General features: G+C 40.5%; 1 protein-coding gene across 15 annotated transcripts in view; it reads left to right on the top strand.

Moving 5' to 3' along the window:
• Positions 1-15,479, top strand: part of rimbp2b (RIMS binding protein 2b) — a 154,052-nt gene that overhangs the window by 128,309 nt on the left and 10,264 nt on the right. For 9 of the 15 annotated variants that reach the window (XM_047382463.1, XM_047382466.1, XM_047382465.1 and 6 more), the window contains 10 exons: positions 1,304-1,455; positions 2,685-3,350; positions 3,622-3,771; positions 4,408-4,569; positions 5,922-6,698; positions 11,078-11,186; positions 11,634-11,759; positions 13,029-13,210; positions 14,709-14,877; positions 15,005-15,067. In XM_047382463.1, the coding sequence (XP_047238419.1) occupies positions 1,304-1,455; positions 2,685-3,350; positions 3,622-3,771; positions 4,408-4,569; positions 5,922-6,698; positions 11,078-11,186; positions 11,634-11,759; positions 13,029-13,210; positions 14,709-14,877; positions 15,005-15,067 (2,556 nt within the window). The remainder of the gene's footprint in view (positions 1-1,303; positions 1,456-2,684; positions 3,351-3,621; positions 3,772-4,407; positions 4,570-5,921; positions 6,699-11,077; positions 11,187-11,633; positions 11,760-13,028; positions 13,211-14,708; positions 14,878-15,004; positions 15,068-15,479) is intronic. The other 6 variants (XM_047382473.1, XM_047382479.1, XM_047382474.1 and 3 more) reach the window with 3 other exon arrangements.

Consider the following 15,479-nt stretch of genomic DNA (forward strand, 5'->3'; position numbering starts at 1 on the left):
CTTATCAGCAGGCGTTTTACTGCATTTCTGTTGCCAGGTGTCTTGCTGACGCAAAGAAATTGAGAGGTAACACAAGAAGAGTTTTGTCTTCACAACCACATTTATGGTACTATTGAAAGTCAGTGTAATTGTTCAGAAGAGACGCTGTGAGTCAGTTCTTTAGCTAATCTTAAGGCAGGACCTTAAGAGGTCAACTTATTTAAACGTGAAACTATAGGACATATATGGGTTTAGGATTGATGTTAGAACTGACATTTCCGCTGGCAGCTGAAGCAGCGACATGCTGAGAGTTCATTAAATGATCTATATATTGGACATGTTAATTAAAGGCACCTGAAACAGCCTAAGGATGGGTGGTTGTCAATGAAAGACAGTCTCTTGAAGCCCTATGTTTTACGCTCAGCATGTGTTTTTTAAATTAGTTATCTCTCTAGTGCTTAGTGATACAACATCTTTGTCAGTATTAGTCACCTGGAGATACCCACAATTCATCACCTGAAAGGGAAGTAACTGGGCCATTGGTTTCCATAGTTAATGGAAGTGTTGCAGTGAAGTATTTATTAAAACTCTCATTTTAGTTTGCAGAGGACGTTGTTGTTTATGGTAGGGCCAGTGTGAAAATGACAAGAGAAAATTGAATCTCCAAGCAATTCCTCTTTCTTTTTCCACGTCCGTGTTATCTGCTGGCAGAGGGGTAGAAACATGATTAGAATGCGTGGATGTAGGTTGTCAGTCCCATCCTGTGACTCTCACAGCTGCACATTGACGCATGGAGATACTTCTCCATGACTGCTGCTGCTCACTTCCACTCCAGGTGAGCAGCAGCATTGCACAGATGGTATGTTATTTAATATGCAGCCAGCGCTGACAGATTGTAGAAATTGCAAACTGAACTTTTTTTCCCCTAAGTCATCCAATAATATATGGTGTGTGGTTTTATACAGTTATACACTTGATATTAGATATAAATACTCAAATAAAAATAAAAACATCACATTATTGATACATTAAAACACTAAAACTGACACTTGGTTTTCTTAATTTTTACATTGACTGTTCATAATGTATACATTAGCATAGATACAGGAATATCGGCCTACTATTTGTGATTCTTACAGATCAAGTGATCTAATTGTATCTTTGTGCTGAAAATATTTCAGACACAATGATTATAATTAAAATATAATATTGCAAAATCTATGATATTGAATTTATTTCCATCAGTTTTGGCAAAACTGACTAAAGATTCTTCAGAGACTGTTATTATATATCCCGTTCACTGCTATGCGTTGTTCTCCTTCAGGTCCCCCTCTCCCTCCCCAGGAGGTGCAAGTCCAGTGTGGCCAGACTCCAGGGGTCTTGCAGGTCAGATGGAAGCCACCTCTCCTGACACCTTCAGGAACATCTAATGGGGCTAGTGTAATTGGCTATGCTGTTTGCACAAAGGGACAAAAGGTACCTTTTTTGATAGTCTAGTGTAGGTCATAGAGCCTGAGATTGCTTTTGTTTGCTCAAGGGATTCTACTGTAGGTAGAACTCTGTTGCCATCTCCTGGAGGAACGATTAAATGTTAATATCCAGTCTCTTGGGACCAGAAAAAAAAGATGTGAATCCACAAAATAGCTTCTGTCAGCACCTGCCGTGCTTATTATTATTATTCCCTTGACAGTTACTGGTTTGCAATTTCTGCACACTTGTCTGATAACGAGAGTGATATTTTGTTGTAAGCCAAGATTATAGGAAAAGAAAGACCATGTATTTTGTATACCGAGTAACCTAGAATAATGTGCTATACATTGAGAGGGAGAATGAAATGCAGAAGTCAGAAAAATGTTAAATTTAACCTAATTTCCGCTCTTTCCCTTTGCACCCGTTACCTGTTTAATGTCCAAATTGGAGTTCTATGTATATTGTTTTGCCAATTGCTGATGTATAATTATAAAGGTTCACTATGGATTTGGGGCAGATATTATCATCAAAGTCACAATGTAAATACAAAACCTGCAAAAACTAAGGATGAATAATGGATAAATGCATGAACTGACAACCACATGGATGAAGTATAGAAAGTTGGATGGGAAAAAACTCTGGAAATACAAATATTTGTCCATATTCTATTTCTGAAACCTCTTCTGATCAGGCAAATATATAAATTGAATTGTGCACATTTCTTGAACTTTCCAGACGGTGTAGCAACCCTGCTGAAGTACAAGCGCGAGTAAAAACATGTGCTTGTACTTCAAACAAGTGCCCTAAACATGTAAAATGTTTTTAGGTAAACATATCCTGTGGTATTCGTTTCTGCTGATGCATCACTGACTATAGTGCCTTCTCTCCTATCTCTCCTGATCTAGCAGATAAAGATCTATGACCTTTGTCACAAGTAAAGTCTTAGAAAGCCTGAAAACAGAACAGGATGAGGTTGGGAAGTTCTCTGAGATCCAAAGAATTGTAATTTGGGATTGTTTGAGTGTATTTAATTATTCAAAGGATTATTGCTTTAGCATCATCTGATAAATCTGAAGCATGACAAATTTGAAAATATGAATCTTTAATTAACCATTACAAAATGCATGCAGACAGATGTACGCCTAGATTGAGGTAGTGCTTTAAACTAGTGCAAGTTTTTTTAAAGCTGCAAAATGGATTCACCCATTGGTAAAAACTATTTCTTTCAAATGCAGATAGCAGAGGTCTTGTACCCCACAGCCGACTATGTGAGCGTCGATTTAAACAGGATTCAAGGTCTGGAGGCCAGAGAAGTAATTGTAAGGACGTTATCGACCCAAGGAGAGTCCCAGGATTCACCCGTGGCCATGATCCCACACAATCTCCTGGGCTCTCCACGCCTCTCCCATAGAGTCACTGCACCTCCCCCTTCTATGCCTCATCCAGTGCCACAGCCCCATCCAGTACATTCTCAAACCCATCCTCCTTATCCATCAACATATCCCCCAAATCACCCTCAGCCCCAGGTACAGCCTCTGCCACGAGCTCAGCCCCATACGCTACCCCATGCACAACCACACTCACAGCCTGACCATCCCCCTCATCCTCAACTTCATTTTCAGCGCCACTCCATACCCAAGTCAAAAACATTAACAAGTGCCAGAGAGCCAGAAACCAAAGAGCATGAGGTGGGCCTACGGTTAACCCAGCCGTGGGAACGCTCCCCCTCTCCGCTGCCACCCTTGCACGGACCCAACTTGGAGCCTCCACACTTCCCACCACGACGATCACCCTCTCCTCAGAGGATTCTGCCACAGCCTCAGGGAGTCCCTATACCGAACACCATCGCCAAGGCCATGGCCAGGGAAGCTGCTCAGAGGGCTTTTGCTGAGGGTAATCGGGTGCGTGATTGACACTTTAGAGCCAACCCTATAAAGCAGAATGTATCATAAAGTAAACTCCAATAACAGCACTGTGATAGTTTGTCCTATTTTTATTTAGAAAAATTGGAACATTTAAAAAACTTTTTATCGAACATTACTTTCTAAAAACACGTTAGTTATAACGCTTTATTTAAAAAAGTGAATGTGCACATTGTTCTCATTATTTTCACAATTTTTCCCATCAATTCTTCTCTTTAAAATTCTGAAAGTGTAATATTACTATTGACAGGTTGAGAAAAGGAATATCTTCAGTGATCGAGGTAATGCCTTGCATCCACTCAACTCAGATGAGGAAGAGGATGGCTATGACTCTCCACATTCAAGAAGAAGAGGAGCCTCAGTAGATGAATTCCTCAGAGGCTCAGAGTTGGGTCGACAGGTACTTGCAGAAATCTCAAGCTTTGCTTAGCCCATCAGTGCCTGTCCCTTACTTGTCTCTAGACGGCTCATTTAATGACTTGTCTTTGACTGATTTTCTAAAGTTTTGTTTGTATTTGATGAAAAAAAATGTGTAAATAGAAAACACTCAACACATCCATGTACAATTAGAGACTGTGCTAAATTCAAGACCAAACAAGCTCAAAAATGGTCACCTGCCAATTTCTCAGTACATCTCTGTATACAGTAATCAATTTTATCAGTTCACATACTTTTGTGACAATCAAATACTGACTTTACATGCAGTCGCTTAACAATAAAAAAAATTATCTCAAAAAGAATGCCATACCCTTCATTCTGATGTACAGGACAGATCAGAAGTTGTGTTAAATAAACTTTTTGTATCATTGCTTAAGAGTTCTTTTTAAACTTTAATTCCTTGTTGCACAACCAGTTTAAAGTCAGATTTACACTATAATATAGAAAATGCCTTAGGTCAAAACCCTTATATAGAGCTAAGAAAGTCTTTAGTTGGACCCACTTTCTCAGTGCTGTGGTTTCCTTCTTGCAATATGACATTCATTTTTGTGTCTTTGGAAATAAAAAGCAGCATCCTTGTTTTGTTTTCTTTCTGTAGCACCAGTATCATCACTACAGCCAGAGCGAGGAGTACCACACAGAGAGTAGCCGGGGCTCTGACCTGTCTGACATAATGGAGGAAGATGAGGAAGATCTTTACTCTGAGATGCAGCTGGAAGAAGGTCGCAGGCGCAGCATCAACTCTCACAGCACTCTTAAGGTACATATTTAACTGCACACCTGCAGTAGTTAGATGGCGAATTAAGTGAAGTGTTAGGGAGGTATCAATCCATCACCTGTATTGCATCAGTCCAGTCAATGGCTGTGCCTGGCTGTACTCCCACGCCTAGAATCAGCCCAGCCTGCTGCTGCACACTGTCCCTCCTACCCTGCTTTATTCATTTCAGGCTGAGCTCATGGAGATGGTTTTGCAAACATAAATGTATAAAATGCATGTGAGAGTACAGGACTGTAAACAAAAAGCGCAACATTTTTATGGTTTGCAATGCCCTTTGAAGCTGTTGATAATGCACCCAGGTGGCTCTAAGAGTAATAAAGTGAAATGCTAAAATATGAAACAACAGTGCAAACATTTTTGTTCTGTACTGTGTCAGGGTCATGGCATATCAAGTGCATATGGGAATCTCATTTAAGTGAGTACTTAAATGGAACTTTTCACTCGTGGTCACGTCCGTCATGTCAGGATGTCAATCTTTGATGTTCCCATTGTCGGCACATGATCGTCTCTTCATTCAGTCTGTAAGTGTCCGCGTGTGGATGTCCAGTCTGTCATCATGATAGAAACATTAGATTATTAGAGTCAGCGTCGCTTAGGTAACTGAACGTTTCCAGTTGGACAGTATTTTACTGCTATGGGTACTGAAAGATATTTAAGTTCGGATTATTTTCTAGTTAGAGCTGTAAAGTAGTCTCTTGTTCATGATGGATATCCAAAGGTGTACTTAACAAAATAAACCAATACAGTATCTAATTTTGTCATCCCAATCTATTTGCCATTAAGTTTTGCCCCTTTGTTCATCATCTTTAAATGCCTGTAAAAACAATAGCTTTTATTTTAGACTTTTTCTTTTAATATTATTAAAGAAATTGCTACAGATATATGTGATAAATATATTCTTTGACAACTAAGATAAAATATTTGTATGTTTCATTTCTTGTGTTTTTTTTAACCAATTTATCTTTTTATTTATCTCATATTTGCTGTCCTTACTTCTTTCTAATGTTTCACATTGTCCACATCTGTGTTCTTTTTCTAAGATTTTGCTGCATCTTTTGAGCCTCCACAGATTCCTGTTCAGAGCATGCCATTTCCTCTTCACGGAATGAGATTGCATGTGTTTCTACATTGCCACAAATAACTAATTCTGTCTTTATTTTGTCTTTTTTCCCCCATTTGTTCTATTCACATACTATGTTGTTTCCTGCCTGTTCTAAATCCTTCAAAAAAACTTTCAAACCCCCCCACAAAAAATATACACTGAACCTTTTGAATTGAACTGACCCTGAATGAACTATAAAATTGTGGAACATTACGTCCTGGTCATGACATAGGCATATTACAAGCGTCAGGACTTAGCTGAAGAAAGAGACTGTTGGGATCTCCAGAGGGAAGTGGTGAAGCAGAGGTCACTCCGCAGCAAGCGTCTCCACAGCATTCCGGAGGTGGCCGAGGAGGAGTCAGACAGCTTGGACAGCATGGGCCAGCATCTGAGCTTTGAGGAGGGCGGACGACCAGGAACACCACAAACTCAACGAAGGATGTACCCCCAGGAGACCCACATGCGCGACCACCTCACCCCGGGCAAGAACACCCGCCTGCAGCGGCAACGCTCCTCCCCTCGCTTTACTGACAACCGCTATGGCTACAATGCGGACGACCGCAATTATGGACGAACCAATCGACAGAACACCAAGAGCCCTGACAGTGGTTTAGACTGTGGCAGTGAGGAAGAGGGGTCCCTGGGACGGGGTCACCGGGGGTATTATGCCCATGGTAACCCCATTAGGGGGCCTGTGCGCATCATCCACTGTGAGGGCCCAGTAGAAAGGCGAGCACTGGCAATGGGCCGTAAAAAAACTCTGACTCGTCAGTGCAGCATGGAGGAGGAGTTCTCTGACGCCCCAGTTACTGCCGCCAAATCGGTACACACTGGTGACTTTAGGAACAGAGAGCACATTGGGTCTGGTCGGGAGGTCTGGCCACGAAACTACTCCAGGGAAGGAGCCCTGAGCGAGGGCAGGCTGAACGAGCTAGACAGGGTCTATTACAGCCCCCACAGGGAGGCTAGGACCCAGTCTTTGTCCAGGCTCAACTGGAACCAGCCGCTGGTGTGTGAATCAGAATTTCTGCTGTATTTTCTGTCAGCAAGCTGCAGCCTTTCTTTTTTCTTAGTTCCTTTATTTTGTAAGCTCCGCTTTTCTTTAGTTTGCCTTTTTGCTTTTTATTTCTAGAAGAGGTGTCATGTTCATGGTTGGTCTCATTTGATTTCCTGTTTTGTGTGAATTGATTTGATTGTATTCAGAGGGATGGCTGATTTTGGAGTGAATTATCTAAAGGCCATTGTAGGTTTTGATTCCTCATGTCTTTGAGGGAAAAGGCTCCATTTGAAGGAAGGTCTCTGTGCAGTGCATGGGGACGTGCCGCTCATGCCTTTTCCTGCTTGCCTATGCCTTCTCTCTGCCAGCTGCTGCCTTCATATGTTGCTGTTTTTGCCCCTCTCATGAGAGCTGCAGCCATATTGCTCTATCATGTGTTTGGAGCTTTATGTTAGCATCTCTTGCCCTTCATTGCTGCACGTATAAAAAACGAAAGCTCTGAAAAATGTAAACACCCTTGTTACAATGGCAGGTTTTTGTGATTAAAAAATGATGCTATGATTAATAATGTCATAGCACCTTTCCACATAAAGAACTGACATATAGACTCACCGGCCACTTTATTAGGTACACCTGTCCAACTGCTCGTTAATGCAAATTTCTAATCAGCCAATCACATGGCAGCAACTCAATGCATTTAGACATGTAGACATGGTGAAGACGATCTGCTGCAGTTCAAACCGAGCATCAGAATGGGGAAGAAAGGTGATTTTAGTGACTTTGAACGTGGCATGGTTGTTGGTGCCAGAAAGGCTGGTCTGAGTATTTCAAAAACTGCTGATCTACTGGGATTTTCACGCACCACCATCTCTAGGGTTTACAGAGAATGGTCCGAAAAAGAAAAAATATCCAGTTCTGTGGGCGCAAATGCCTTGTTGATGCCAGAGGTCAGAGGAGAATGGCCAGACTGGTTCGAGTTGATAGAAAGGCAACAGTAACTCAAATAAGCACTCATTACAACCAAGGCATGCAGAAGAGCATCTCTGAACGCACAATACGTCGAACCTTGAGGCGGATGGGCTACAGCAGCAGAAGACCACACTGGGTGCCACTCCTGTAAGCTAAGAACAGGAAACTGAGGCTACAATTCACACAAACTCACCAAAATTGGACAATAGAAGATTGGAAAAACATTGCCTGGTCTGATGAGTCTCAATTTCTGCTGCGATATTCGGATGGTAGGGTCAGAATTTGGTGTCAACATGAAAGCATGGATCCATCCTGCCTTGTATCAACGGTTCAGGCTGGTGGTGGTGGTGTAATGGTGTGGGGGATATTTTCTTGGCACAATTTGGGCCCCTTAGTACCAACTGAGCATCGTGTCAAGGTCACAGTCTACCTGAGTTATTGTTGCTGACCATGTCCATCCCTTTATGACCACAGTGTACCCATCTTCTGATGGTTACTTCCAGCAGGATAACGCACCATGTCATAAAGCACGAATCAACTCAGACTGGTTTCTTGAACATGACAATGAGTTCACTGTACTCAAATGGCCTCGTCACCAGATCTCAATCCAATAGAGCACCTTTGGGATGTGGTGGAACGGGAGATTCACATCATGGATGTGCAGCCGACAAATTTGCAGCATCTTTGTGATGCTTTCATGTCAATATGGACCAAACTGTCTGAGGAATGTTTCCAGTACTTTGTTGAATCTATGCCACAAAGGATTAAGGCGGTTCTGAAGGCAAAAGGGGGTCCAAACCAGTACTAGCTAGTTGTACCTAATAAAGTGGCCAGTGAGTGTATACTGTACATTTCAAGTAAAAGACAAATTTATTACTGGAAAAATATCCCCTGGCATTAGCTTATTTGCATCCTTTAGCTAAAGCTATGGTTTGCGGAGGTTACTAAGAATTAAAATGATCTGACTGTACAAAGGTACTAGTAAGAACAAAACCAAAAACAAATTCACAACCTTATATATACATTATGGTGCATTGAAGACAATAATAATTGAAGCAAATATGGGGCAATGGGGGCATTACAAAAAGACATTTCCCTAAAATCTGATCAGGGAGGCTGCCTAGAAGCTGACAGTAACACTGAAACAGCAACACCAATCTCTGATTAGTACGGACTTTTCTGTATTATCCATATGTCTAAAGGAAGGGGTAAGGTTGAAAGACACAAGCCTTTCTTCCAAATAAAACAGCCCTGGGTTAAGACTTCACAAAACCTTGTGGGAGAATGTGTTATGGTCTGATAGAACCAAACGTTTCTATCCCGTAAAGTAAATTTGGCACAAAAACAGCGTGTCAACAAAAGAAAACAATACCCACAGTAAAACATGGTGGTGGGAGAATTTTGCAGTGGGATTAGTTTTCTTCTGATGCAGCTAAACTATTTGTTGTTGGTTGAAACCCATAAAAAGTTTGAAATACCAGTTAGGTGTCTCACAGAAAGCTGAAAATGAAGAGGTATTTTTGTAAAGATCACTCTGAGTCCAAACTTACGTCAAAATCTACAAAATAATGAGTTTACGAGAAGAAAATTGAAATTCTGGAATGGCCCAGCCAGATTAAAAAACTATATCTCAAATATGTTCTGTGAGGTTACCTGAAGAGGGGGCAAGAGATGATTTGGAGAACAATTTTTTAAGTTGGAAAGAGTACATATTGCCAAGTTAAGAGGTAGGATGCTAACACAACCCTACCAAAGAAGCATGAATACAGAAATTAAATCAAAACGTTCAACGACACAATTATGCAACCAGGTTTCAGCATCTTTTTATTTTTAAAATGTCTGAGATATTTCTTTCCCTCTAGTAGATTTATTTTAATTTCAGTTGAATTGTACAGCATACAAGTCACATGTGGAAAAAGTTTGGAAATTACATATCATATACCATAGTTGCTGTAAAACAAAGAATAATTATTAACGCTTAGTTCCAGTCTTTAGCACCCGACATTAGTGATTAACATGGTTAGCCTGGCTAGCATTGCTGAAACAGCAGTCTCAGAGTGTAACTCTCTGTAGAACCTCAGCTTGACTCTGAGGGAAAAAACAGGCTACCAGTATTTCCAAAACCCGGTACATTCCATGACAGACAGAGGTAGAAAGATCAGAAGGATAAAAAAAGTGCCACTTTGCTGAAATACATTCAATATTCTGTTCTGCAAGTTATCTGAAAGTGTTGCTCTCCCTCAGCCTGAAATAACCACAAATGTGTCGTTATTTTGTACAAAATATAGTTTCCTTTTAAATAACTTTCTACATCTCTGTTCTTCCCCAGACATTTCACTGATTTTGAAAATGACTAACATTAGTCAGCAACAACATTTGCACCACAGAATGTTGCTCGATCTGGTAGCGCTTGGGTAAGGAGTGTTTATGGTCGTAAAAAGGTGGATATTTGAACCACCACTCACTGGTCAGGGCGGGTCAAGCTGTAAATTGCTTAATTCCAATCATCTGCCAATTTGTCGGTGCATCTCTATCTCTGGCTTTTATCTTTTACTTTATTCAGAGACAAAACAATCCTCATAACTTTTTCATTTGCTACATGTTGTGGTTAATGTGACTGCCAACAGCCACTGATGGAAACTGTAATAACTATCCTCATTCAACACCTTTGTCGTTTATCAGTCAGTCTCATCATTTTCCCTCATACAGTGCCTTGCAAATGTATTCACCCCCCCCCCCCCCCTATTTTGTTACATTCCAACATGTAAATGTTTTTAATCTTATTTTATGTGATGGATCTGCACATAAAAAAGAATAAGTTGGTGAGGTGAAATGACAAAAAAAAAAAAAAAAAACTTCAGTTATGCATGCTGAAGTTTGTTATTTTGTCCTATTCTTGTTTGCTTCACTATAACAAAAAATAATACATCTCCAGAGTTGTAGGCATGTTCTGTAAATGAAATGGTGCAAACTCCCAAACAATCCATTTTAATAACAGGTTGTGAGGCAACAAAATATGAATAATGCCAAGGGGGTGAGTACTTTTGCAAATCACTGTATATTTTATTCCAATTTTACATGTCACCTGTTTTTTTGTGCAGTCTTTTGCTTCCTTTTCTCATCAAGAAGCTGACATGTATTGAACAAAACAAACCAAATTAATGGTCTTTAGCTTCACATTGAACCCTTACTGAATCTAATTCCACATTGTTGTGTTTGTTTTACTTGTTTTAATGGTGGGTTAATGAATTTCTTTGTCATTTTATTTTTATTTTACCTCCCTAAGGACAAATGGAAGACACATCATTTGCTCTTATGGTTTTTCGGTTGTTTTAAAAAGGATTGTGAAATAATTTAAAATGATTTTAAATGTTTATTTGTTTTACATTTCTGACACCTTATCTTTTCTTTTCTACCCTAAGATTATTGGGAACTCACCGTCACACAGAAGCCCTGATCGCCTGGACCATTCAGGGAGGAGGCCGGTACACATTGGCACCTCTCCTCAGCGACAACCCATCCCATCCATTGGTTAGTGAGGTCACCACTTAAGGATCTCCACCCACAGGGCGACTGATGTTTGTGCTATTTATACCATGTGTTTCTCCTGCCAGTATCAGTTGACCATTTCTCCCATAGAGCTTTAAAAACATCACATATAGGCCTCTTCTTTTTGTTGGGTGTTTGCGTAGAAGTCCATCTTCATGAGCTGGATTCACCAAATATTCATATGCAGTTTTGCTGAAAGGTTATCGCAGAAACACTCCCTGCCTTGTTCTTTTTTTTACTGTGGGTTAAGATGTTTACGTGACCGCCCAATTTGCCCTCAGTGCAAACATTGCTGTTTTACACCCAGAGACTCCAGAGTGAAACCTCATCCTCCTACTGTCTCAGCATGAGTGAATGGGCCGTGGTTCTGAGCAGAGTGTGTGAGTGGGGGATCTCTGATCATAATGTTGTAATTGGTGTCTTCTGTAGAGATCACCATGGACAGTAACAGTGAGGGGAGTGAGGGGAACCTCTCACCCGTCAAGGAGGATGTTTACTATGGCAGTGTAGCTCGGCGCAGGATATGGCGATCTTTGTCCTCAGAGGATCAATATGGTATGTGGTGCGGCTTCTCTTCAAGATGGCAATTCACCTTAACAATGCCAGAAAAGGCCAGCAATCTTTATTGGAAACATGCAGTGATATTTTGATGGCCTCTATTCTGTGCAGGACAGTTAGCTGCTTTGGTAGTAAAGCTAACTGGGAAGGACAAAATTGGCCACTTTTCCCTTTGCCGGAGAATGAATATCCCTTTCCTGTATGTGCCCCTGCACTTATAATCCCCAGAAACCCTAACACACCAGCTCTTCCCATTCAACTTCCATATCAAAGCAACTCTTCATCATACAACAGTGTATCTCCTCCTTGCCTTCACAGCAGCCATCATCTTTTCCTTCTCCCCCGCCTTTATAGGACAGTAGATAGTTTGTTTTGTTCATTTTGCATGACCCCTTAACAAAACAGTGAGAAGGAAAAACTGTGTTGAATGAACTGATGCATTACTGAATGAATTGCTTTGGCAAACTCTCAATTATACATTCATCTGCTGCCATCCTAAACTAAGATCATTTGGCATCTCCCACATGGCATATCTGAGTTACAAAAGTATTAGTCAGAGTTCCAATCTGCCATTGAAACATGGTGATCCATGAAGTGCTTGAAGAATTGATTTCAGGTTCATCCCTTCCCCCTCACTGTCCCTGAAATCTGCGTCGCCAGGAGCCACCGGAGCCTTTGATTTGTTACCTCCCACTGTAACACACTTTATTTGCCTGTCTTCTGCTGCATGTTGATTTCAGATATGACCTACATGCATTTACATTATGCCTGCATTTGATGACAGTTGTGCAAGAATGCTCCCTTCATTACGTGTATTCCCAAGAAAGCATGCATATCGCTCAGCCTCTGTGAGATAAGGCAGTGAAACAGCAATGAGTAGTAGTAATGTTACTTGTGTCTTGACGTGTCATTCCCTTGCACCCCAAAAACTGATTGTGCCCCTTGTGTGTTTGGGCTGTAGTGTGCTTTGTGGTATTTGGTTGCTGACACACCAGCAAGCAGAGATGTGTGAACTAAGAACCTTGATGTTGTGCAACATTTTTTTAAAGTATTCTTCTGTAAGTGTCTGAACATAACAGGAGCTTAATTATTCCAAATGAAAATTAATAAAGGTTTCATTACGGCATTGGACCTCTGGCTCTTTCTTCACACGTCTCATTACCCCCCTGTCAGCAACAAAGAGTTATCTTCTGCTCTCATTGGCTCTACAGCCCACACGGCTGTATAAGGCTGGTAGTAGCAGCAGATGCCTCCTTTATGTTTCAGACGGCTATGGCGGGCACAGACACGGGCGGGGACGCCAATCCCCAGATTATTTTGAGGAATCAGAATCAGAGGACCTGACCAGAGTGTTTGTGGCTCTATTCGACTATGACCCTTTGTCCATGTCTCCCAACCCGGATGCTGCTGATGAGGAGCTGCCATTCAAGGAGGGCCAGATCATAAAGGTAATGGTTTTCTTTTCCACATTTTTATCTCAATAATTTATTAATGATATAGAAAATCATTGAAAATGTAATTTATTTTAGTGATTTGTTTATGCTGATGATCTGGACATTTTGTCCCCTTACAGTGCTGCAGTTACTTAGTATTTGTGCTAGTTATGGTGTCCTATGTGACATTCTTTTTAACACTAAAATGAGTGTTGTTGTGGTTGCAACAACTAAGGAGCGTCAGAAGCTAAATTTCCATTAGTAGAGCAAGTGTTAGGTGCGGTGAGCAAAATAAAGTACTCAGGCTGTATCATAAAAAGTGATCTATGTGCTGATGACAATGTGCAACTACAAGTTGCACATGCAAGCTAATATGTTGACACATAAATCTTACGTGTACAGATGATGATAAAGTGGCCGTGTTTAGAGCCTGTCACATTTCTGTTTATGTAGCTCACCTGTGGTCTCATTACAGAAAAGCCTAAATTTAAAGCTTTTGGTGGCTTTTCAGGATGCATCCAGATTCTCCCTTAGGGTTTAAATATGTACAAGTTGAACCAAATGTTTGTCTTAATTGATGTTCCCACCTTTCATACCTGACTGAGGACCTTTATAAATGTATTGACGGTTTGATAGATTGAGAAAATATAATTATACAGGTTTTGACTACAATAACACATACTGACGCAACTCCATGAAATATAATGTTTACATTTATTGCTTATTGGGCTTTTATTTTTCCCATACTTTGTTTTGTAGCTTCTTGTTTTAATGATATGGCCCAGTCTGTCTGAAAAGCTGAACGATATATTGATATGTTACACTCAGAGGGACCTATTTCAAGCATTTATTTCTGTTCATTTGTATGATTATGGTTTAAATAAAACCAGAATATCATATAAGACAAAAATAAAATGTAAACAATGCATTTTAGCACAGTAATGTTGTGACCTACGCAATCATAGAAAACTGCTGACTTGACATTTGTTCCACCCTCAACAAGGAGGTTAAGCCACAAATATAATTTTGATCAGATGCCTGTTCACAAATGTCCAAGCATATTAATTGAAAGCCGAGTGAAAAGAAAAACTGTGGTAGAAATGGGAACCAGAGACGATGCTAGAAGAGTCTTACTTGTATTAAGGAAATTAAGGGCCAGACTGTTTCTCAGAGGTCCAAAGTCCTCTTTTCGAGTAAAAGTGAATTTAGGATTCCATTTAGACATCCATTCTCAGTCTGTAGAAAGAGCAGAGACCCCAAGTTGCTTGGGATCCCATGTAAAGTTTACCCGTTCAGTGATAATTTAAGTGTTTTATCAAAACCAATGTCAAGCACGCTTCCCCAGAGACTTTAGATGTCATTATGCTTTCTTCTTCTGAAAAACTTTACGGAGACGTGGATATCATTTTCCAACAGGATTTGGCACCTGCCCACACTGCCAAAAATACCAAAACCTGCTTTAATGATTATGATATCCTTTAACACCACCTCCAATTAAACCTATTTTATTTAGGTGTTTGGCAATAAAGACACAGACGGATTCTACAGGGCCGAAATCAGGGGTCGAGTGGGGTTGATCCCCTGTAACATGGTCTCTGAAATCCAAACAGAAGATGATGAAATGATGGACCAGCTCCTCAAACAGGGCTTCCTTCCACTGAACACACCTGTGGAAAAGTTAGGTGAGACAGATTTATTTTTCCTTGCTTTATGCTTTGATGCTATCTGGCCAACTTGATGCTGCTACAAGCTGCCTTTCCTTTCCTCTCCTGTTTCAAACTAAATGTAATTTTCTTCTTTCCTGTGAAGTGAACTGTGACCGTTTTAAAGATGGACGTTCAATAAATCGCAGGTCCAGAAAGTCCAAGAGAGGTTTGTTTGCACTGAGGTGCTCCTCTGCCTCTTTGTTTTTTTTACTCCTTTTCATTTCCCTTTTCATTTCTCAACAAGTACATTTCTCCTATGCTGGCTGTTTCTGAGCTATTGTTGGGTAATACTTTGTCTCAGGATAATCCAAGTGCCTCATCATATGATGCTGTGCCCCTTACTATAGTTTGCTTCCAAGAAAGTAGACTTGGTGGAAATCTAAAAAAAAAAATTCTTTCCTAAATACTTTTCTCTAAAAACTCCAGGCCTATATGTTTGGATGTCAAACCACAGATCCAAGAAAAATGCAAACCTTATAAAGGCCTCAAATCTCCTTAGATGCATAATAACAGCAACTAACCAATTTCACATTTGATGTTTTGTGCTTTCAGCCTGCTGCACACACAAACAGACTTCC

The sequence above is a fragment of the Girardinichthys multiradiatus genome, chromosome 12 (assembly GCF_021462225.1).
Source record: "Girardinichthys multiradiatus isolate DD_20200921_A chromosome 12, DD_fGirMul_XY1, whole genome shotgun sequence".
Classification (NCBI taxonomy): domain Eukaryota; kingdom Metazoa; phylum Chordata; class Actinopteri; order Cyprinodontiformes; family Goodeidae; genus Girardinichthys; species Girardinichthys multiradiatus.